The following is a 25,920-nucleotide window of genomic DNA, read 5'->3' on the forward strand; positions in this document are numbered from 1 at the left end:
CTTTTCTTTTTTTTTTTTAATGGATATTCTTCCATGTTTGCATTTTCTTGTGAAGTTCACTGTCAACTTTTATCAGTTGCAGATAAAAGCTTATAGGTAAGGGATGCCTGGGTGGCTTAGTCATTAAGTGTCTGCCTTTGGCTCAGGTCATGATCCCAGGGTCCTGGGTTCGAGCCCTGCATCGGGCTCCCTGTTCAGCGGGAAGCCTGCTTCTCCCTCTCCCTCTCCCCCTGCTTGTGTTCCCTCTCTTGCTGTGTCTCTCTCTGTCAAATAAATAAAATCTTAAAAAAAAGCTTACAGCTATGTTTTTGGGGATCACGTTGCATTTATAAATTAAGACTTGAGAAGGAAAACTGACATCTTTATGATACCAATTCATCTTATCTGAGAACAAGGAGTGTCTTTGCTTTTGTGTAAGTCTACCTTTGTGTCTTCCAGGAGTGTTTTAAACTTTTCCTCATACAAGTTTGCATTACCCCTTGTTGACTTTATCCTGACATATCTTATCCTTTTTTATCATAAATGCAGTTTTTCTCTTCTATTATACATTATCTCTGGTTCTTTGTGTATATGAAAACTAATTTCTATATGTTGATTTTATATTCTGCTACACTACTGAATTCTTTATCGTTTGAATTAGCTTTATTATTGGTTCTCTTGGAAATTTCCAGGTATACTATTGATATTGTCTTAAATAGAGATATTTTGGGGGCACCTGGGTGGCTCAGTCAGTTAAGCGACTACCTTCAGCTCAGGTCAGGATCCTGGAGTCCCAGGATCAAGTCCTGCATCGGGCTCTCTGCTCAGGAGGGAGTCTGCTTCTCCCTCTGACCCACCGCCCTCTCGTGCTCTCTCTTTCTCACTCTCTCTTTCTCACTCTCTCTCTCCCAAGTAAATAAATAAAATCTTTTAAAAAATAGAGATATTTTTGTGTCTTCTTTACCCATTCTTACAACTATAATTATTTTTCCTAGTCTAACTGCATTGGTCCAATACCTCCAAGTACAATGTTGAAAAAAGGAGTGGAGACAGAGGGCATTGCCTTGTTTCTGGTCTTAGTGGAAATGCCTTCCATGTTGTCCCATTAAGCTGATAACTTTTGGATCGAGGTATACAAATTTTATCATGTTAAGAAGTTATCAGTAGATTTCTATTTTTGAATGATCATATCAGATTTCTGCCAAAGTCTTTTAAAAATATCTATGGAAATGATCATATGATTTTCTCCTTAGATCTATTACTATGTTGTATTATATTAACACATTACCTATAAAGAACCATCCTTGCATTTCCAGAAAGAAACTCACTTACTTGGTCATGCTACATTAATTTCTTAATGTAGTTTTGAATTCATTTGCTAAAATTTCATTTAGGATTATTGCATTGCTATTCATGAGTGAAAATAGTCCATGCTTTTTTGAGTGCAATTAATGTTATAATTGCTTTAGAAAAACCATGTGAAAATTTCTTTTCATTTTCTGTTCCCTGGAACAATTTATTTGGCATTGGGATTAAGTGCTCTGTAAGTTTGGAGAATTCTTCTGTAAAACCATCTGGGCCTGATGCTTTTTTATGAGGTAGGGTTTTTGTTTTTTTTTTTTTTTTACTCACTTTGTCTTTTGTTTTATGGAAATTGGTCTGTTACGCTCTAACGGGGTCAATTTTGGTAAACTGTGTTTCTCTAGGAAATTATTCATTTCATCTTGGTTTTAAATTTTATCCATGTATGCCTTTTTATATTTTGACTTTTGGAATCATGCTAATGTCTTATGTGAAAAAATATATAATTAAGTCATAGATAGGGAAAAGACTAAAACTTAATTCAAAGAGAAACAAATTATATTTGAAATAAAATGAATCATGTAATCACACTGAACAAAAAATAAAATGAACTAAACCAAGAAACTTTTGAATACAGTACTTTGACTGTATATCCCCATCTACAGACCTAAAAAGGGCAAACAAATCTCAAGCCCTCCCTTACTAAGTTTGTTGTTCATAGTGGTGTGGATGGTGAAATTCTAAAAATACATTCTGTGTATTGTAGGACTGAGCGAATGAGTAAACACACTGATGATACCAGAGGCTAGGGTTCTCCTTGTTATAGAAGAAAACTGTTAAGTACAGAATGGGGGAAAGCTCCTGTGATGTGTTGGATTAGAATTAGAGGTATCAGTATGAACACATGAAACTCCACATATAAAAATTTCTTAGCTCTATATTACGAGAGGGCCTAGAAGCAAAGATATTCCAGTATCAATGAGTACGTCTAGCTCCCATACCCTGGCTTAGAAATACTATTATTTTAGGGCTGGGGCTGGGAAAGAGGAAGATATGTCTGGAAGTGATGTCAGTGGAAATGCCAGAGTAAGGGCCAATAAAAATCTTCTCTTCCATAAAAGCAATGGCAAAAATTGTCAAAATTAATTTTTTTTTAGAACTCTAGAAATTGACCAAAGGTTTATAACAATTCAGGAAGCATCTATTCAAGAAAAATGGCTGGATCTCAGTAAGAACAGTATGCTTTGTGGCATTTGAACTTTCTCTGTTTACATCCCCTTCTCCCTCCCTACACAACAGCCTTGAAAATCAACAGCCTTGTAATCCTGATGAAAACCAGCAGCCTAGATGCCAGAGGGGGAGGTAGAACAGGGTTGGAGTCTCCTCCAAAGTCCCATTCCTAGAGATCTATCTTCATTTGACCTGTCTGGCACTTTCCTAGAAAACTCCATTCACAGGGCTTGTCTATTTGATTTGACTCAGAGTTCACCCAGTGTGAAGAGCTTTCCCTGGGTTGCTTGGTTTGTTTTTCAAAAACAATCAGTAGCGATTGTTTAACATAGCAAGTGCCTGAGGCAGTGGTTATAGTTAGGACATACATTACAAGCTGACCGAAACACCTAACAGGAAAAGTTGGGTAAGGAGATCTTCACAGGAGGCTTTGAAAAGCACTGACAAATTCCCAGGAATCTAGAAAACCACAAATATGCATAGGCTGTGTGCCGCTCAGGATCTCTGGCTGACCTTGAGGCTCTGCAAAAGCAGGAAGTAAAGGCTAAGGCAAAGTTGTAAACTGCCTGCCAGAGCTTTTGAAGGCATGCCCCCACAGGTGCACAGGGCCCGTTAGCAAAAGCTTGGAGACCTAATGGTTCTAGATGTTTATTTTTTTAAATTTTTTAAAAAGGTTATTTATTTATTTATTTGACAGAGAGACAGCCAGCGAGAGAGGGAACACAAGCAGGGGGAGTGGGAGAGGAAGAAGCAGGCTCCCAGTGGAAGAGCCTGACGTGGGGCTCGATCCCAGGACTCTGGGATTACGCCCTGAGCCGAAGGCAGACGCTTAACGAGTGAGCCACCCAGGCACCCCGGTTCTAGATGTTTAAAGAAATATCTGTCATTCATTGTCTGACCACAAAGCTAATGAAGCGGAAACTTCAGTGGCCATGCAGGACAAAGAATACAACCTTTACAGTTTAGGAATGTCACTGAAAAAACAAAGAGCAAGAAAAATAAACCCTGGAATAGGGGACAGAATCTGATCTTCAGAGCTACCATGTAATATTATTTACAATGTTAAGTTTTCAACAAAAATTTATAAAACATGCAAAGAAATAATAAATTATGACCCAAACAGAGGAAAATGAGGTAGCCAATAGACATTGTTAGATATTGAAATTAATAGACAGACTATAAATCAGCCATTGAAAATATTTTCAAAGAACTAAAAGAAATCATGTCTAAAGAACTAACCGAAAGTATGAGAATGATATTCTAACAAATAAAGACTATCAATAGAGAGAATGATAAAATACTAGAATTCCAGAATCGAAAAACAAAATAACTGAAATTAAAAATTCACTAGAGGGGCTCAAGAGTAGATTTGAGCTGCCAGAGGAAAGAATCAATGAATTTGAAGGTAGGTCAACCAAGATAATCCATTGTGAGGAACTGAAAGAAAAAAAAAAACAAATGAACAGAGTTTCAGAGGCCTGTGAAACACCATCAAACATATCAACACACACATAATGGGAGTCCCAAAAGGAGAGAGTAGAGAGAAAGCTGCAATAAAGAATACTGAAAGGAATGATGGCTGAAAATTTCCCAAATTTGATGGAAAATATTAATCTATACGCTCAAGAAACTCACTGAACTTTAAATAAGATAAACTTATAGAGATCTACATTTAGACATATCATAAATAAACTTATGAAAGTCAAAGACAAAGAAAGAATCTTGAAAGTAGTAAAAAGAAGGTGGGTCCTCACAAACAAGGGATCCTCAGTAAGATTAGTAGCTGATTTCTCATCAGAAACCTTGGAGGACAGAGGCAGTGGGACAACATATCCAAAGCACAGAAAGAAAAAGAGCATCATATAAGAACTCCACAACCAGGACGCCTGGGTGGTACAGTCAGTTAAGTGTCCGACTCTTGGTTTTGGCTCAGGTCATGATCTCAGGGTTGTGAGATCAAGCCCTGTGTCTGGTTCTGCGCTCAGCACGGAGTCTGCTTGAGATTCTCTCTCCCTCTCCCGGTGCACCTCCCCCCAACACTCGCTCTCTAAAAGAAACAAATAAATCTTTAAAAAACATTGAACAGCTAAATAAAATATTGAGCATAAAAAGCAGATATAGACAGAATGGATGAAAAATGTGACTTGATCATATGCTATCTACAAGAGACACACTTTAGATTCAAAGACACGAATAAGTTGAAAGTAAATGGATGGAAAAAGATTTGCCACGTAAACCATAACCAAAAGAGAGCTGGCTATAGAGCATCAGATAAAATAGGCTTTTAAACAGAAATTGTTACTAGAGGTAAAGAAGGACATTTTAAACTGATAAAAAGGTTAATCTATCAAGAAGACATAACAATGATAAACACATATGTACCTAAGAACAGAGCCCCAAAATAAATGAAACAAAAAGACAGAACTGAAGGGAGAAATAAACAATTCAACAATAGTAGTTGGAGACTTCAATACCTCACTTTAAATGATGGAGAAAATAACTAGACAGAGGATCAACAAAGAAAGAGAAGACTTTAAATAACACTATAAACCAACTAAAGCTAACATACATCTATAGAGCAGTCCACCCTACAACAGGAGAATACACATTCTTCTCAAGCGCACGAAGGCAGAAACAAGTCCCAATAAATGTCAAAGTACTGAAATCGTGCAAAGTATGTTCTCTGACCACAACTGAATGAAATTAGAAACTCTAAACAGAAAAAAAATGGAGAATTCCACAAATATGTGGAAAGTAAACAACATGTTCCTAAATAACCAATGGGTCAAAGAAGAAATCACTAGGGAAATTAGAAGATACTTTGAGATGAATGAGAAAACACAACATATCAAAACAGCAGCTAAAGTGATGCTTATAGGGAATTTCATAGTTATAAATGTGTATATTTAAAAAGAAGAGAGATATCAAATCAATAACCCATTCTTCCATCTTCAGAAATTAGAAAAAGATGAGCAAATTAAGCCCAGAGCAAGCAGAAGGGAAGAAGTTATAAAGATTAATACCTATTCTTGTCAAGCTATCCCAAAAACTAGAAGACGAAGGGAAGCTTCCAAATTCATCGTAGGAGGCCAGCATTATCCTGATACCAAAACCAGGTAAAGACACAATGAAGAAGAAAACTACAGGCCAGTATTTCTGATGAACATAGATGCATCAGTTCTCAACAAAATATTAGCAAACCAAATTTAACAATACATTAACAAAATCATGCACCACAATCAAGTGGGATTGATTCCAGGGGTGCAAGGTGGTTCAGTATTCACAAATCAATGGGTGTGATACATCACATTAACAAGAGAAAGGATAAAAACCATATGATCATCTCAATAGATGCAGAAAAAGTATCTGACAAAGTAAAACCAACACCTATTCACGATAAAAACTCTCAGCAATGTAGGTTTAGAGGGAACAAACCTCAACATAATTAAGGTCATATATGAAAAACCCACGGCTAACATCATACTCAATGGGGAAAAACTGAGAGCTTTTCCTCTAAGATCAGGAACAAGACAGAGATATCCACTCTCACCACTGTTATTCAACATAGTACTGGAAGTCCTAGCCACAATAATCAGACAATAAAAAGAAATATAAGGCATCCGAATTAGTAAGGAAGAAGTAAAACTTTCACTGTTTGCAGATGAAATGATACTATATATAAAATGTCCTAAAGACTCCACCAAAAAAAACCACTAGAACTGATAGCTGAATTCAGAAAAGTCACAGGATACAAAATCAATGTACAGATATCTGTTGCATTTCTATACACTAACAATGAAGTAGTAGAAAGAGAAACTAAGAAACTAAGAAAAATTAATAATCACATTTACAATTGCACCAAAAATAATAAAATACCTAGGAATAAACTTAAGCAAGGAAGTGAAAGACGTATACCCTGAAAACTATAAAACACTGATGAAAGAAATTGAAAATGACACAAACATATGGCAAGGTATTCCGCGCTCATGGGTTGGGCGAACCATTACTGTTAAAATGCCCATATGACCCAAAGCAATTTACAGATTTAATGTAATCCCTATCAAAATACCAACAGCATTTTTCACAGAACTAGAACAGATAATCCTAAAATTTGTATGGAATCACAAAAGACCCCAAATAGCCAAAGCAATTTTGAAAAAAAAGAACAAAACTGATAGTATCACCGTCCCAGATTTGAAGATATACTACAAAGCTGTAGAAATCAAAACAGTATGGTACTGGTACAAAAATAGACACATAGGTTAATGGAAAAGAATAGAGAGTCCAGATATAAACCCACACTTATACGGTCAATTAATCAGTGAGAAAGGAGGCAAGAATGTACAATGGGAAAAGATAATCTCTTCAAAAAATGGTGTTGGCAAAACTGGACTGCTACATGCAAAAGAATGAAACTGGACCACTTTCTTACACCATGCACAAAAATAAACTCAAAATGGTTGAAAGACTTAAATGTGAGTCCTGAAGCCATAAAGTTCCTAGAAGCAAACACTGGCAATAATTTCTTTGACACCAGCCATAGAAACTTTTTTGTAGGTATGTCTCCTCAGGCAAGGGAAACAAAAGAAAAATTAAACTATTGGGACTACACCAAAATAAAAAGCTTTTGTACATCAAAAGAAACCACCAATTAAACAAAAAGGCAACCTACTGAATGGGAGAAGATATTTTCAAATCAGTAGGGGTTAATCTGATAAGGGTTTTATATCCAAAATATACAAAGAACCCATACAACTCAACACTAAAAAGCCCACAAATAATCCAATTAAAAATGGGCAGAGGACTTGAATAGACGTTTCTCCAAAGAAAACATCCAGATGGCCAACAGACAAATGAAAAGATGCTCAACATCATTAATCATCAGGGAAATGCAAATCAAAACCAGAATGAGATATCACCTCACACCTGTCAGAATGGCTAAAATCAAAAACACAAGAAATAACAAGTGCTGGCGAGGATGTGGAGAAAAAGGAACCCTCGTGCACTGTTGGTGGGAATGCAAATTGGTGCAGTCACTGCGGAAAAGAGTATGGAGGCTCTTCAAAAAATTAAAAATAGAATTATCATGTGATTCAGTAATTCCACTACTGGGTATTTACCCAAAGAAAAGGAAAACGCTAATTCCAAAAGATATCTGCACCCCTCTGTTTACTGCAGCATTATTTACATTAGCCAGGATACAGAAGCCGCCCAAGTGTCTATCGATAGATGAATGGATAAAGAAGATATGGTATCTATTTACAATGGAATATTACTCAGCCACAGAAAAGAAGGAAACCTTGCCATTTGCAAAGACAGGGACAGGGCTAGAAAGGATAATGCTAAGTGACATAAGTCAGAGAAAGACAAATACCATATGATTTCACTCACATGTGGGATTTAAGAAACAAAACAAATGAACATAGGGGAAGAGAGGGAAAAATAAAATAAGACAAAATCAGAGAGGGAGACAAACCATAAGAGACTCCTAACTCTAGGAAACAAACAGGGTTGCTGGAGGGGAGGTGGGTGGGGGGATGGGGTAACTGGGTGATGGACATTAGGAGTGCACTTGATGTGATGAGCACTGGGTGTTATATGCAACTGATGAATCACTAAACTCTACCTCTGAAATTAATAACACACTATATATTCATTAATTGATTTTAAATAAAAATAAGAAACAAAAAAAGAATAAAGGGGACAAACAAAACACCCCTAGGGACCCCTGGGTGGCTCAGTTCATTAAGCACCTGCCTTCGGCTCAGGTCATGATCCCAGGGTCCTGGGATTGAGTCCCAAGTTGGGCTCCCTGCTCAGCAGGGATCCTGCTTCTCCTTCTGCCTGCGGCTCCCCCTGCTTGTGCTTTTTCTTTCTCTCTGATAAATAAATAAATAAACAAAATCTTTAAAATTGTTCATAATTTAAAAAAAAAACCACCCTAGACTCTTAAATACAGAGAACAAACTGGCGGTTTCCAGACAGGAGGTGGGGGGGATGGACAAAATAGATAAAGGGGATTAAGAGTACACTTATCTTTGATGAGCACTGAGAAAGGTACAGAATTGTTGAATCATTATATTGTATATCTGAAACTAACACGTAACACTGCGTGTTAATTATACTTCAATAAAAAATAAGTAATAAAGATTAGAACGGAAATAAATGAAATAGAGAATAGAAAAACATTAGAGAAAATCAATGAAAACACAAATTGGTTCTTTGGAAAGATCAACAAATTGACAAACCTTTAGATTAAGAAAAAAAAGAGAACTAATTATTAAAATAAGAAATGATGGGATGCCTGGGTGGTTCAGTCAGTTAAGCAACTGCCTTCGGCTGAGGTCATGATCCCAGGGTCCTGGGATGAAGCCCCACATTGGTCTCCCTGCTCAGCGGGGAGCCTACTTCTCCCTCTCCTTCTGCCCCTCCCCCTACTCATTCTCTCTCTCTCTCTTTCTCTCTCTCTATCAAATCAATAAATAAAATCTGGGGCACCTGGGTGGCTCAGTTGTTAAGCGTCTGCCTTCGGCTGAGGTCATGATCCCAGGGTCCTGGGATGAAGCCCCACATTGGTCTCCCTGCTCAGCGGGAAGCCTGCTTCCCCCTCTCCCTCTGCCCCTGCTTGTGTTCCCTCTCTCGCTGCCTCTCTCTCTGTCAAATAAATAAAATCTTAAAAAAAAGCAATAAATAAAATCTTTAAAAAAAGGAAATGTTCAGGACTAGATGTCGATGTCTTTACCAGTGCATTCTACAAGTATTCAAAAAAAAATTAACACGAATCTTTCACAGCTCTTTCCTAAAATAGAAGAGAAGGGATCCATCTCATTTTGTGGGGCTACTATTACCCTGATACCAATACCGGACAAAGACATCATAAGAAAACAATAGATCAATAACTTTTCTGATTATAGATACTATAATTCTCAACAAAATACTAAAAAACTGAATCCTAAAAAGGATTATACCCCAGACCATGTGAGACTTGGTCCGGTTATGCCAATGTGGCTCAACTCGCACGGAACTCAAGTAATGTGATACACCATATTCATAGAATAAAGGAAAAAACCCCACATGATCATATCAATAAATATACGAAAAACATTTGACAAAGTTCAACATCCCTTTCATGATAAAAGCGCTCCACAAATTAAGAACAGAAGGGAACTTTGTTAACACTTAGAAAGCAGTTAATATATGCCGGATGCACTGTTCTTACCACTTTCCATTCATTAAATAATTTAATTCTCACACCAACTCTGTGAGGCAGGAACTATTATTACCTACGTTTTGCAGGTTGGGTAAACTGAGGCACAGAGCATTAAGTAACATCTTCTACGTTAGGAAGCTAATAAGTTGTAGATCTAGGATTCCAATATAGCAATTCTGGCTAGAGTCCATGCTCTCAATCAGTCAGCTACTCTGTCTCTCAGAGAACGTGGAATAATAATAATGATAACCAAATTGGGTTTCCTAAGAACTAATGATTTGATCTTCATCCGTAAGTAAACTTAATTCATAACACTTAACTTATATCAATGACCATAATTTGTGATGCTAGTAAGAATTTTTAATATTAATACCAAGGTTTATCTAACCAAGTTGGTAATGTTGGGTCAATATTGACATTTAACTGTAATTTAACTCCCAAAAGTGGTGATGATTATTTCTATAAGCAAACATAATTTATAACACTGTTAAAAATTTATGAAGTTAGTTGTAAAATTTGATGGCATCACTAATGGTGATTCAATTTCTATCTGCAACTAAAATTTGATTCATAACTGTGGTACTCCTAATTTATATTAGTAATCATAACTTTAATATTAGTCATTGTACATAATATAAATTGGAGTGTTAACCATATTAATGATGATTTCTATTAGAAGCTATCAGATAATTCAAAACATAATTACTCATAATTTATATTAGTAATCTTAATTTGTAACATTGGCAATAATTTGTAATATTAGTTGTAATATTTGATGGTATCAGTAATGATAATGCCACTTCTATTAAGGATAGTATAATTCAAAACAGAGACTTATAATTTATACTAGAGCATAATTTATAATAATAGTTATAATCTTCAATGACACTAGTAATGATCATTCAATTTCTGTTAGGAACTGCAATTTGACTCATAGCATTGATAGTCATAATTTACATCAATAACAGTAATTTGTAGTATTCGTGATAAGTTGTAATATTAGTGATTATAGTTTATAATAATAGTAACCCACAATTCAATTGCTATTGGTAAGCAATTTAAGTTGTAATATCACTACTGATGATTTTCATTGTCAATCCTAATTTGCAACATTGGTGACATTTCTATCAGGAAGGATATTTGCTAATATTAGTAATGATGACTTGATTTCTATATGTAATATTATCTGATTCATTACATTGGATCTGTTCATTTACAGCAGAAGTCGATTTTTAATACTGGTGAGAAAAGATACTACAAGAAAGAGGATCGATGATTGAAATCACACTTGTAAGCACATCAGTAAATTCATGGTATCGGTAAGCCCTGTCTCGAAGCAACTTCAGCCCCCACAGGCACACACCGGCTGCAATTCCATTGCTAACACACCCACCGGCAATAATGTCGCAGTGGGCACGATGCTTTCCCCTCCTGCCCATCCTACGTGCCCCAGACTCACCATCTCTTTGTGATTGGGGTAGAAGGTCTGATCAATAAGAGGGAATTCCTCTGTCCCCAGTTTCTTGTGCAGTCGAACCATCTGGGCGAACTAGGAGAGCCAGGAGAGATGGGTCAGCACGCCCTTCCCTGGGACAGAGTCTCCAAGTGGGGATTCTCAGTTCCCCCGAATCACAGTGATTTCGAGCTCCCACATGCATGCATGCATGAGCTAGTCCCTCCGCCAGCAGCGCCCTTCCCGTCACTTACCACCCAGGGCTTGTCACAGAAGTTGTAGACAGAATGCAAAGAGTTCACGCTGGGGATTCCAGCATACTGCAGCCCAATGACCAAACTGCGGTAGTCTCCGTTCCGGGCCATGCTGAAGGCGTGCTGGCGGATCAGCACAAAGTCCGGCTTCAGAGACCTGGGGCGGCAGGAGGAGAGGTGGCGAGGATGTCCCCCCCAGAGCTCCCCACCACCCTTAGAACAAAAACCAGGTTTCTAAATCTCCGCAGCTCCTAGAAATTGTGAAGGGGTTGCTCAGCTCAGCACACACGCACAGGCTGTTTCCTCCCACACCAGCATGCTTCCCACCGTTTCCCTTGGTCTGGCGATCCCCGGGGCCTGGGATCAGCTCGGTATTGAGCTCCCTGCTCAGCCGGGAGTCGGCTTCTCCCTCTTCCTCTCCCTCTGCCCCGCCCCCCTGCTTGTGCGCGCATGCGCACGCGCTCTCCCGCGCTCTCAAATAAATAAATACATAAAACCTTTAAAAAATGTCTCTCACAATATAGGTCTTCCTCATGCAAATTGCAGACCCCTCCACCATCCAACGATTCCTTTATCCCTTTGCTGCTATATATTTTTTCTTAGCACCTTTACATTTTCTGATTTGTTTATTGTACGTATACCACAGTAGAATATAAGTTTCATGAGGGCAGAGGGATTTGGGGGGGGGGCGCAGGCGCTCTTATTGGGGGTCGGTTTTGTTAACTGCCCCGTCCTCAGCATGTACAAGAGGTCCTGGTGCACAACAGGTGTTCAATAAGTATTTGTTGGATGTAAAATGCTGAGGGCACCAACTGGCATACAGCAGATGCTCAAGAAGTAACTGCTGATTTAATAACTGAAAAGTTTGGCTTGTGGTCTGCTAGGATCCTTGGCTCTGCAGAAGAGAAGCTATCTTCCCACATTCTGTACCTAATTTTATTTCATTTTATTTTATTTTTAAGATTTTATTTATGTATTTGACTGAGAGAGAGCATGAGCAGGGGGAGCAGCAGAGGCAGAGGGAGAAGCAGGCTCACCGCTGAGCAGGGAGCCTGATGCAGGGCTCGATCCCAGGCCCCCAGGATCATGCCCCGAGCTGAAGGCAGACGCTTAACTGACTGAACCACCCAGGCGCCCCCCTAATTTCTTTTTAAATTGACATATAACATTGTGTAAGTTTAAGGCGTAAAACACGGCAATTAGACACACTTACATATTGTAATAGGATTGCCATTGTAGCATTATTTAGCACTTCTATCGTGCCACATAATTATCATTTCCTTTTTGTCAGTGAGAATAATTAAGATCTGGTCTCTTAGTAAGTTTGGTAATTATGATACAATATTGTTATCTATATTCACTATACTGTGCATTAGATCTCTAGGACTTACTTATCTTCCAGATGCAAGTTTATACCCTTAAACATCTCTTCTATCTTTTTAAAGATTTTATTTATTTATTTTGAGAGAGAGACAGAACACAAGCAGGGGGAGGGGCACGGGGAGAGGGAGAAGGACAAGCAGACTCCCCACTGAGCAGGGAGCTGGATCCCAGCACCCTGAGGTCACGACCTGAGCCAAAGGCAGAGCTTAACCGACTGAGCCACCCAGGCGCCCCTAAACATCTCTTCTATTCTACCACCCCTCAGCCCCTGGTAACCACCATTTCACTCCCTGTTTTTACGACTTTGGCTTTTTTAGATTCCATAGACAAGAGATATCCTACAGTAGTCGTCCTTTTCCGTCTGACTTATCTTACTTAGCATAATGTCCTCAAGGTCCATTCACGTTGTTGCAAATGGCAGGATTTCCTTCTCTCTCGTGGCTAAATAATATTTCATAGTGTATACAGACCACATCTTCTTTATGCATTCATTCACTAATGGGCACTTACGTTGTTTCCATACCTTGGCTATTGTAATATACCCAAGTTCTTGCTCACAGAAGGATGGGTGGGGAGGTGGGGGCCTCTCCCTCAGCTCTAAGGGAGTCCTTGTGCCCCTCCCATAACACCAAGTTAACCTCTGTCTACTTACCGCATGACCTTCACCCCATTCCGAAGAACTTCCATGTCCACAGAGAATCCACCGTTGGCGTGAGCCACGAGGTTGAGATCAGAGAACTCAGCCTAGGAAGGAGAAAAAAAAATCGGTGATTCACCCACATCACACAAAAATGACCATCCAGTTTTCGGTCTGGATGGCTGACCCCCAGGTCCATCTGCCCCAACTAACCTGTTCTACTTTAATGTCAATTTCTCCATGGATCTTTTTCCCTTTGAAGTATTTCGCCCTGGAGAGAAAAAGCAGAGCACAGCCATCAATCTCAGGAAGACAAAGCCCAGGCCAGTCCTTTGTCCTTTGACCCTTTCCCCGCTTCAGAGCCATAAAGTGCTCTGTGCTTGTTGAAACACTTCGCAAAGCTCAACAAGTCTTTGGGTACAATACGGTCTGTTGTGATGGCTCACGGAGGTGTGTAAACATCAGAGGACACTGTGAACCCTGAACTAAGTCCTCAAACCACACACGGCAGGCAGGCATTCCCCAGAGCGTGGTCTGCCCATCACACCGCTACCATAAATGTGTTTGACAAGTTGTGTCAGGTGAGGAGTGCTTCGTAAGTACTCTGGAATTGCAAAAGAGGTTCGTAAATGGCCGAAGACACAAAAAAACACAAAAACCCGTAGAGAATACATATGTATGAAGCGTTGCCCGGGTATGTCTCAGTTGCCTGTGTCTGCTTGTGCAGCCCGAACCACCTCTCTGCTTTCTGGCCCTTTCCCATGGAGGATCAGACTTGGCCACGCGTGGCTGTGCGCTGTGAGGGACACAACTGTGGGTGGGCAGCTATATAAAAAAAGGAGGGGCAGATCGAGGGGGGCGGGCTGGCTGTGGTTCTTCGGAAGCCCCAGAGCCAGCAATGGCGGCGGCGGGGAGGGGTGCGCTGAGGGCCAGCGGAAGCCATAGGAGGGAAGAGGGGGTAGGAGCAGCAGTAGTTGTAGCGTGAACTGCGCGGTCACCGTCCCTGGGCCCGGCCCCAGCTGGGCTTGCTTTCCAGAGGCATCCTCTCCCCGGCCCCGGGATTCCTAGCGGGCAGGCTTCTCCACACACAGAAGCTCACCTCCAGTCAGGTTTCTCATACAAGAGGCATGAGGAGAGGGGCCGCTCCCAGGCTCGCCTCTGACACAGCCGCCAGCACAAACAGGCCCTAGCGACTTCACCGAGGAACCCCAAAGACCCCAAGCACAGCCATTTTCTCCTCTCCTTTCTCTCTCCCCCCCCCCCCCCCCNGGAAGAGAATTTCTCTGAGACCTGCACATTTTTCATTTATAAAATAATGATGAGTGTAGACTCTATCATCGTATTTCACACTTAAAAAAAAGATTTTGTTTATTTATTTGAGAGAGAGAAAGACAGAGAGAGACAGAGAGCATGAGTGGGGAGAAGGGGGAGAAGCAGGCTCCCCGCTGGTCAGGGAGACCCATGTCGGGCTCGATCCCAGGACCCTGGGACCATCACCTGAGCCTAAGGCTGACGCTTCACCGACTGAGCCACCCAGGCACCCCATATTTCAAACTTTTTTGACCGTAAGTTACAGTGAATACTGTGGCTCTCTGCTCAGATGTCCTCTTCATGGCCAGTGCACCCTGAATGTCAGCCGTTCGCAGCTGAGGGTCATGTCCCACTGGGAACTGTCTTCTCCCACAGAGAACCACCTTGGCCAACGTTACACCTACTCAGGCAGCCCAAGTCTTGTATCTGGTCTATGAGCGAGTGCAAAGGCTAGCCTCTCTGCCTCAGTATAGGCTGACTCTGAAGGACCATCCCACCCCCAGAAGTCCCCCTAGGATCAGCCAAGGCCTCTGCTGCAACTGCATTGTGGACCAGCTTCCCCCCTGCCCAACCCTGCCCTCCTTACAGTCATTGATCCTAAAGGCACTCCCCCACAAGCCTCCCGCATACAGATGCCTGCCTCAAAATCTGTTTCCAGAGAACGCAACCTAAACCAGTATGCCAGAGATGGCAAACCACAAAAAAGACTCTAACACCGTTCTGGAATTGGGGCACCCAGCAGCCAGCAGGCAATGAGGAACCATCATTTGTGGGGGGTGGAGCATGGGGAACCCCCACCATGCTGTCGCCGCATAAAGCACTCAGCAGCCGGTCTGCGCGCTGTGGTACCAGCAGGATGCCCCTTGAATCATACGATCTGGCAGATTCCATGATACTGGACATGTCAGTGTGGGAAAAGATGCAGCGTGGAGTTCATTCCCACGAGTGTGAGAATTACAGGGTGGGCCCCTGGGGTGTGGGGGCAGCAGTAACTTTTACTGAGTGTGGACTGTAATGAGTTACTGGCGGAAGGGAATGCGCCAGTTGGTGAAATATCCCTGGGACTTGAGAGGCGTGAGGGAAATAGGAAGCAGATGCGGGTGACTTTTTGCTAAATGCCATTGATTAGCTGAAGAAAGATCTGACACGCTCAGAGTGAGTAATCTCTAATCCAAAGCAAAATGTGAAAGCCAGAGGACTCCCTTGGCTACATTTAAGGAAACCCCAATCTTCTGCAACTGAGGGACAGACAGGGGGGAGGACCAGGGGCTTAGGGCATAATCTAAGTGTAGCAAAACTTCAGAGAAGGTTGAATTCTCAGGCCTAGCACATCTCCTATGCTATGATCAGGGCCTTAATAGGACAAGAGTGAAGCCCTTAGACCTGGGGTAGGGATATCTGGGAAGATGCATGTAACACCTCGAACGTATTGATTCACCTGAATCCACTGGGCCTGCAGAAGTAGGCCCCTCCTCCTTGTGAGAATATAGACCTTCCCTGTGCTTGAAGGTAATACAGAGGCATTGAATGAAGCAGGTGCTTAATCAAACAATGCTTGCCCCTTTCAGAACCTACCCCCCCTTAGCAACCAGATCAATAAGCTGGGTCAAATCCTAGCATACCTGATTGGGGAGATTCTAAGCCTGCAAAGGAAGGAAAGAAACACGACACAGAAGCTGAAAAGTCTGGCCAATATGTACTGACAGGAGCTGTAAAAGTATGCGTGAACCTGGGCCCCAAGGACAATGGACCAAGGAGGTGGAACATGAAGTTGGAACAGTCTCCCAGGACCCAGAACTTAAAACCCTGGCCAGGACCCTAGGAGATGTTGCTGATACACTGTTGGGTGACTTGCGGAAGCTTGGAGAAAACAGCGGTCCACACCAAGTATAGCAGAAATGTCAAATCTTCCGTGGCAGACTGTGGAAGAAAGGATCAAGGGACTCAAAGAAGCAGACCTGTTAGAGAAGATACACTACGTAAGCCTAAGAAATTCATCAGCTGACTCTGTTCGATGGGAAGGTCCAGAGGCTCTACCCAACTTACAAAATCAATAAGGAATATGCTGGTAAGAGTGGCACCAGCCACGCTGAGACGCACAGCAGGGGTAAGGTGGTAAACGAAGTCCTGTCCCAGGTCCCGTTCGCAGTGGGTCCACTGGGTCCACAGGTCCACCCCGTGGTCACTGCCCCAGTCTGCAAATGCATAATTAAAATGGACATATCTGTAGTTGTCAGAACCCCTCCGTGGGTTTCTTGGCTTGTGGGGTAAGAGCTATTGTAGTGGGGAAATCCAAATGGATACTTCTGGAACTACACCCCCCTCCTCTGATCAAATCAGCAAATCAAAGCTAATATTATACATATCCCAAGGGTGATGGTGGAAACTAGAGCTACTTTGAAAGATCTAAAAGATGCAGGGGTATTCGTCCCGTCTTTTCTCCCACTGAATTGACCAGTTTGGCTCCTGGAGAATGTTCATAGACTCCTGCAAGCTTGACCAAGAAGTGTCCCCAAGGCAAGCAGCTATACTGGACAGGCTGCCATGGCTGGAGCAGACCTCAGGGACGGCAGGTGGCCGCTGACTTACTGAACGCACTCTTTTCTATTCTGGTCAGAAAACAGGATCGGCAACATTTCACGCTCACACAATATTTGTTGATGGTCTTGCCATAGGGCAATGCTGTCTTTCTCACCCTGTGTCATCATATGGTCCAAAGGCACTGAGCCATCTGGACATCCCACAGAATGTCACACCGGACCACTACATCAAGGACATCATATTGATTGGGCAAGATGAGCGAGAGATGAGTAACACCTTGTCTTGATAAGACGCGTGCACTCCAGAGGGGAGGCGATCAACCCTACAAAGCCTCGGGGGCTTGCCACATTAGTGAACGTTTTAGGGATACAGTGGTCCAAGGCAGGCCCAGGACAGTCCCTCCAAATAACAGCACAAAGCGTTGCATCACACACCTCCCACCATGAGGAAAAACGCACCACACTTGGTAGGCATCTTCAGGTTCTAGAGGCAGCCTATCTCACACCTGGAGATACTGCTCTGCTTTGTATTTCAGGTGCAACATAAGGCTGCCATCCCTGAATGGGGGCCAGAGCAGAAAGGGCCCTGCAGCAGGTCCAGACTGTGGTGCAAGCAGTCCTTCCACTCGGGCCATATGACCTGGCAGACCCTGTGATACTGGATAAGTCAGTAGTGGGAAAGATGCAGCATGGAGCTTTTTGGAAGTTTGAGTGGGAGGCCCTTGGGGTCTGGAGCAAGGCCAGGCCATCTGCAGCAGAGACTGATGTGACTCTTGAGAAACGCTTCCTGGTGCAATACTGGGCTCTGGAAGAGACAGAATGCTTGACTATGGGGCCCTGAGTGATTGTGCATCCGGGTGCCCCTCGTGAGCTGGGTCCTGCCAGGCCCACCAAGTAATAATGTCAGATGGACCTAGCAGCTGGGATCAAGCTCAAAGAGGACTGAGCAAGCTGCTTGAGCAGGTAGTCCAGATGCCCGTATCACCCACACTGATGCTGGCCTCCGCTCACTGAGGGGATCCCTTACAACCAGTGGAAGAGAAAGCCTAAGCCTGGTTCACACATGGACTGGCTTGGTATGTGGGGGGAGAAGCCAAAAAGGGACAGTGGCTGTCCTATAGCCCCACGCGGAGCGGTCCTGAAAGACAGTGGCAGAGTTCCCAATGGGCAGAGCTTTGGGCTATGCCCCCCGGCAATCTACTTAATAGGGAAAGGGAAATGGCCCAAGATTAGAATATATATTCACTGATGGGCAGTGGTGGATGGCTTGGCTGGTCAGCGGCCTTGAAGGAAAAATATTCAGAGATCAGGACAAGGGGTATGATGCTAAGCGAAATAAGTCCGTCGGAGAAAGACAAATACCACATGATTTCACTCATAGGTGGAATTTCAGAAACAAAACAAATGAGCGAAGTGAGAGAGAGAGAGGCAAACCAAGAAACAGACTCTTAACTATAGAGAACAAACTGATGGTTACCAGAGGGGAGGTGGGTGGGGGTGGGGGATGGGTGAAATAGGGGGTGAGCACCGGGTGATGTACGGAAGTGTTGAATCACTATATTGTAGACCTGAAACTAATATTACACTGTGTGTTAACTAACGGGAATTTAAATAAAAACTTAAAAACAGAAGATCAGGACAAGGCAGTCTGGGACACAGAAATGTGGGTGGACAGGAAAGTGGGCAAAAAGTGAGGAGTGAAGATCTTTGCATTGTGTGTTCACACCCACCCGACAGCATCCACAATGGAAGTGGTGCTAAACAAGCAGGTAGACAGAATGAGTCAGCCCGATGATGTCAGCCGGCCTCTCAAGTCAGCCACCCCAGCGCCAGCAGACGGGCACATGAATGAAGTAGCAAGGGGAGCAGAGATAGAGGCTGTAAGTGGGGCCTGTGGCATTATTGCAAAATGTCCAGTCTTCCAGCAACAGAGACCAATGTCGAGCCCGTGACACGGCACCATCCGTTAAGAAGCCCAACCAGCCACTTTGTGGCAAGCTGACTGCATTGGGTCCCTTCCACCCTGGAAAGACTTTAATGAGTCATTTTGACTGGAATATTCTACATGGGGGTTTGCCTTTCCTGACTGCAGGGCCACGGCCAGTATCACTGCCCAAGGGCTTACGCAGTGTTTGACCCACCGGTACGAGATCCCTCATAACACTACATCAAACTGAAGGACACGCTTGACAGCAAAGGAGGTGCCAAAGTGGGCCCATGACCATGGAGTCAGCTGATGATGTTACACACCACAGCACGCAGAAGCTTTTGGCCTGGAACAACTTGTAGCCACAGCTAAGATCCTAGCTTGGACATGATACCATGAAAGAATGGGGCACCATCCTCCAAAACACCCTAAATTAGCGGCCCGTTCTTTGTGCTGTGTTCCCAGTAGGTAGAATACATGGGTCCGGGAACTCGGAGGTGAAAGTAGGAGAGGCCCAGCTTACCATCAGTCCCAGTGATCCACTTTTGGAATGTGTGCTTCCGGTTCCCTCAAGGCTCTGCAAGGTTAGAGGTCCTGGTTCTCCAAGGGGAAACCCTGCTACCAGGGGACACAGCAAGAATCCTATTACATCCTAAGCTACGGATGCCACCTGGACACCTATGTTTCACATGCCGATGGATACCAAGAGGAATGAATCACTGTCTTCGCGGGGGTACGTGACCCTGAACATCGGGAGGAGGTAGGGCTGCTATTCCATAGCGGGAGCGGGCAGGAGTCTATCTGGCACCCAGGCGATCCACCTGGCCGTCTGTGCGTACTCCTTGCACAACTCTGCAGGGAAATGAACAAGGACAGCGGCCACAGCCTGGGAAGGGCATGGGGACCAAGGGCTCAGGGATCCCTCAAGGATGATTGAATGGATCACTCATCAGGGAAGCCACTGAGACCACGAGAGGCACTAGCTGAGGGTGAGGGGGATCTCGAATGTATAGTAGAAGAAGAAGGAGATGACGCGTATCACTTATTTCTGCCGCTTTCATCAACGGCAGCAGCAGAGGCTGTAGCTCAGCCCACTAACTGTGCTCTTTCAAGCCTCCCCCGGAAAACCAGACCAATTACAATCCCGGAATCCTGGAAATGCTGTGCCCGGATGGGGCGAACTTACTGGAAGAAGTAACTGAATCTGAGCAGTACAAGGAGTGGACTCGGTACTCGCCTCTGATCCTCACCGCGCTTCCCCCCAACCCCACCCCTGCTCACCTTCAGGCCTTCATATCTAGTTCCCAGTTTCTGGGGAGATTCACTGCTGAAGGCTCACGCTGCTGTCCCACCCTGGGAATTGCTTTCTGCAGCAGGGATTTGCCTTTCCCAAGATTATGCCTCCTTCCGGGGTGGGGGGCAGCCTGTGCCTAATGACTGACTGATGTAAGAATACAAAGGCCTGGATACCCCACCTCAATGAAGGTAACGCTGAAGGTTCATCCTAGCTCCAGAGCTCCCCAAGAGGATTGGCTGAGGCTTCTGTTGTGGCTGCATCATAGCTCAACCTTTCCCTCTGCTGAATCCTGCCTCCCTCACTCCTCCCCCGCAACAGGTGTTGGTCCCAAGAGCTCTCCCCAATAAATCTGCACACAAACCTCAGAGTCTCAGGGCCTGCTTCCAGGGAAGTCTAAGAAAAGAAGCCACAAGAAGAGATAGAGTTTATATAACCCACTATATACATAGATACATAATAACCTACCCTATATATGTAATATATATTATATGACACCTCTAATGTTATACAGCAAATATAATATAGCATGGCTTATGTAACATATAACTTATTGCATATTACATACTAAGTGTATCTGCACCTAGAAGGTATATAAACATACATATATAATTGGAATGAAAGTCTCAGTAAATGATTACCTTTACTATGTGCAACAGAGTCTGATATTTCCTATTCTATTTTATTCCACTCGATGAAGAAAAACAAACACATTTATATTATTATATACTATAAACCTATTATATAGCAAATGTATGATAGAGCATATGTCATATATAATATATGGCATACATTACTGATTATATTTCTGGGAGTAACGGTTCCACTAAATAGTAATAATTCCACTTACTATGTGTCATATATTCTTGTTAGATTCTATTTTCGTTTATACTACTGCATGAAAAAAATGAAATACTGGTCACAAGCCAATAGGTGACCCACGGTTTGAACTAAACACTGGGCTAAATTATCTCTAAAAAGGGGAGATGATTCTCAACTAGGAGTTCGCAACCGTGAACCACAAGAGGACTTGAGACCCAGGAAAGAGTGAGAAGGGTGAGGTTTGGTGGAAAAGGTGTCAGACTCTATCGAGGTGTACTATCCATTACGGAGTTTGCACAACACCTCCTTTATTCCAGGCTGAGATCCCCGGAGCTCGGATGGTGCTCGTAGTATCTGCAGGCAGGTGATGCCGAGGTCTCCGTTCCCCTGACACTGAGCCCACTGTGCGCACACTGGCCCTCTCCCTTTGTCCATCCCACCCATCTATGGTAGACACTAAATAAACATTCGCTAGATCGACTGGAAGAAAAGACTAGAGCAGCTGCTGGGATAAAGGGGGGGTTTCTGAGATGCAGAAGGGGGAAGGGAAGACTTTTTCACTGAATTTAACAGGTGCTCAATAAATGCTTGCCGGACAACTTAGAAAAAAATGGAAAACGCTGGAGTTGTAATTGTGGAAAGGGGGAGGGTCTTGTTAGTAAAGGAAAACGCAGCAAAGAAACTTCCTGGAGTGTAGGAGTGGGGAAGGGAAGTCTAAAGGAGAGTGGTTACCAATATACAGCAGGGGCCCCATTAAGGTTCTTTGACTTCAGTGGAGCAAATTTCGCCAAGAAGATGGCTCCTGTGTGAGTGGGTGTTGGTGAAGGAATTATAATACATGTTCAAGAACTGCTTTACAGATTGATGGAGAAAAGAGGGATGTAGTTGTTTGAAAAGAATATAGTCAGAGATTGAAAAATGCTTTTGGATTAAATGGGGGGAGGGGGAAGCAGTTGGGAAGATGGCTTCCAAGTAGGGGAGGGGACCTGGCCAGAATACAGTAGGTGTACATTGTGAGCTTTCCATATTGCGTAGTGGCAAAGGTCAGATGGAGATCGTCAAAGGAGGAATTAGGGCTTCAAGAGGGGGAGGGAAAGAGGCATTCAATATGGGGTCCTTAGTATACAACAAGTGCTCACTAAAGGATTGTGGGGTTGAATGGAGAAAAAGGTATAGAGAATCCAGCTGGTGGTTGGGGTTAGAAGGAAGAGGAACTGAAGGAGGGCTCTTGCTAGTATACAGTAGTGCTAAATGGATGTCTCCCACACTCTGACACATGGAAACTAAGCAATAAATACCTGTAGAATGAATAAATGGCTCTGAATAGAGAGAAAGGCTTCTGGATAAAGGCTCCTGGGGGGAGGGGTGATCTCGCCAGTAAAAAGCTGGTACTCAATAAATGTAGGCTGAGGTAGACACCTGGAGAGAAAGGTCTTGAGACGGGGCAGCAACTTTCAGGCTTGGAGAGAAGACGTTGAGGATGGTCCTTATATAGTAGGAACTCAGTAAGTGTTTACTGGCTTAGGTAGAAGAAAGACCTTTTGGGGTACAGACTTAAGATTGGGAGAGGGAATCCTACAGACACTGAGGGGAGTAGAAAAGGGGTAATCCTTATAAATTGGGCTCTAGATTTATCAAAAGAAGCTTAATGACCTGCACAGTTTCTTCTAGGGGTAAGGAAGGGGTGTCTACTCTCTACACACAGCAGGCACTGTATATATGCTTACCGGATCCACTAAAAGAAAAAGACTTTGGGAAGAAGGTGTGAACATAGAGCACACAAAAGGCACTCCATAAATGTTCACAGGAGCCATTGGAGGAAAGGGCCTATGGGGGAAGGTGGTTAGAATCGAGCACCTGGCAGACAATACCTACCTAAATGCTCACTGGATCCATTAAAAGGAAAGGTCTTGGTGGGAGGGGGGCTAGGGATGGGCATACAATCACTGGATCCATTGGAGGAAAAGTCTTCAGGGAAGGGGAATGGGGATGCAGAAGCTTGATCTACGTAAGCTTGATTCTCCATCCATGAAAGGAAAGGCTTTTGTGGAGAAGGCACAGAATCAGGCACACAGTGGTACTCCACAAATGCTCCAAGGAGTGATTAAAAAGGAAAGGCCTCTGGAAAGAGGATTGAAATGGTGCATACAACAAGTGTTAGATATTTGATCACTGTATTAACTGGAGGCAAGCCTTTATGGAGAAGGTCTAAGGTTGGTTCATGCAGAAGGTGTTCAACACATGCAGACTGAAGCCGCTGGGGAAAGGGTACGGGGATGGGGTAAATAGCAGGCACTCAATAAATGCTTGCTGAATACACTGGAGGAAAGAAGCTTTAGAAAAGGCTCACACGGCAGGCAGACAGGCGATAAATGCTAGGTGCGTTCATCAAAGGAAAGGTCTTTGAAGTAGCTTGAGAATGGAGGATAAATGAGGCACTCAATAAATGCTTTCTAGATCCACTGGAGGAAAAGGATTTGGGGGAGAGTCTGAAGATGAGTCACACACAGAAGGTTCAAAAATGCTCATGGGACTCATTTGAGCAAAATATGTTTGAGAAAGGGGTTTGGAGATAGGGCATACACCGGGCACTTAATAAATGCTTTCTAGATCCTTTGGAGAAATAAGCCCTTGGAGAGGGGACGTAGAGTTGGGACACCCAGAAGGCATTCAATAAAGGCTCACAGGATCCATTAAAGGCAACACTTTCAGTGAGAAGAGGGAATGGAATACGCAGCAGGCAATCAATGTTCACTGTATAGCTTAAAAGGTCTTTGGGGGGTAGGGTTGGGATGGGGCACATACCACACTCTGGATACATGTTCGCAAGATCTATTAGAGAGAAGGCCTTAGGGCAAGGTTTGAGGGGGACAAGACACATAGCAAGCTCTCAATGAATGTTCACAAAATTCATGGAAGCCCAAGGCTTTGGAGAAGGGCTCCCCGATAAGGCACACTTCAGGTACTTGATAAATGCTCACAAGATCCATTAAAAGACAGGCCTTTGGGGTGAGGGTTGAGGAGGGCAAGGCACATTAGGCTCCCGAATTCTCACAGGATATAGGAAGGAGGTACACAGCTGGCGCCCGATAACTGCTCCCTGTATGGATCGAGAGGGCCGGGTGGGGGGCAAGGGCGGGGCACACAGGAAGCACCCACCTTAATAATTTAAAGGAAAAGGGTTTGGGCTAGGGGGCCAGGTGCCTGGCACACAAGCGGTGCTTGGTAAGTGCTCTTGGTGGAACTATCTGGGGACCCAGACCCGCGGGAAGACGTCCGCGGCAGTGGCTTACCAGTCGGTGTGGGGCTCGTCGATGACCAGCAGCACCCTGGCGGCAGCGCCCCCACGACCTGCGCCCCCAGAGCCGCCGCCCACCTGTTCGCTGAAGGTGGCCGCCGCGGCCGCCGTGGTCTGCTTGACCGCGTTGGACAGCGACGAGAAGAAGCCACCACCCCCCGAAGACCCGGGACTAGGGGCAGCCGGAGAGGCCACAGGGGCGGACCCGGAGGCCCTCTCGGCAGTGGCAGTCGCGGGACCGGGCGTTGCTCCGGGGCTGGGGGCAGCAGGCGGCGGCGGGGGCGGCTGCGGGCGCTGCAGGTCTGTCATGTACCCATTTGGCAGATTGGCCATGAAGTTGCTGTCCGACAGGCGGCGCCGCAGGTAGTTCATGGCTGCGGCGCGGGGCAGAGGGTCCTAGGAGCAGTCTTGTCAGGAGCCGCGGGGGCGGACCGCGCGGGGCCCAGGAGCACAGCTGCGCTCTCGGGCACGACGCGACTCTTCGGTTGCCCGCTGCAGACTGAGGCAGCGCTGAGTCGCCGCCGCCGCAGCGCGGATGGTCGCGCCCGTACCCCCCTATCTCGCGCCCCTCGTGGTGCTGTCCAGCTGGGCCGGCGGCAGCACGGACGCGACCAAGGCGACCGGGAAGGGGAGTTTGGGGAGGAACGGCGAGTGACGTCAGCGCGCCTTCAGTGCTGGGGAGGCGGTGGCACGCGCCGGCAGGCGGGGGCGAAGGAGCTGTCCGTGGTGCTGAAGGCGGCAGTGCGCACGCGCCACGCCGCATCCTGGTTCCCCTCCCCCTCGTCCGATAGGGGATGCGCAATTTGGGGAGTGGGGGCGGGGTAGATACTTGTCGGGAGGGTTGGGGTGAGTGGTCAGGCAAGACCCCCACCCAGCCAAATTCTGCTCTTCACACCCAGTCGCACCCACACGCAGGATTCTCTGCAGATACTCAGTTTCCAGGGTCGATATTCACCACAGAAGGCATGTGGGGGGGCTGGGGGGGGGAATGGAGGCACACGCAGAGACTTAAAAGTAAAGAAATAACCTCCTCACCGCGACAGATGGGGGTCACAAGCAGCACCCTGTGAGGGGAGATCAATTTCCCATATCCATACGGGCTCAGCTAGTCAGAGAGAAGGTGCGGGGGCGGCACAGTCAGCATCAGACAGGCTGACTTGGACACTTGGGCGGGGTACACACCCTTGCCCTGGGTTGCTGGGGCCTGGAGGCATACAGGAATGACACAAACGTGGAGATACATATAAACACACACAAAAATAAAGAAACACATGGAGGCA

General features: G+C 44.5%; 1 protein-coding gene across 2 annotated transcripts in view; it reads right to left on the minus strand.

Annotated features, from left to right (window-relative positions):
• SYN1 (synapsin I) overlaps positions 1–25,012 on the minus strand; it is a 46,505-nt gene extending 21,493 nt beyond the window's left edge. For both annotated transcript variants that reach the window (XM_002917774.4, XM_034649371.1), the window contains exons 1-5: positions 24,636–25,012; positions 13,662–13,719; positions 13,464–13,555; positions 11,429–11,585; positions 11,181–11,270 (exon numbers count right to left, since the gene is read on the minus strand). In XM_002917774.4, coding sequence (XP_002917820.3) covers positions 11,181–11,270; positions 11,429–11,585; positions 13,464–13,555; positions 13,662–13,719; positions 24,636–25,012 — 774 coding nt within the window. The remainder of the gene's footprint in view (positions 1–11,180; positions 11,271–11,428; positions 11,586–13,463; positions 13,556–13,661; positions 13,720–24,635) is intronic.
• Between the last annotated feature and the right edge of the window lie 908 nt (positions 25,013–25,920).

The sequence above is a fragment of the Ailuropoda melanoleuca genome, chromosome X (assembly GCF_002007445.2).
Source record: "Ailuropoda melanoleuca isolate Jingjing chromosome X, ASM200744v2, whole genome shotgun sequence".
Lineage (NCBI taxonomy): Eukaryota > Metazoa > Chordata > Mammalia > Carnivora > Ursidae > Ailuropoda > Ailuropoda melanoleuca.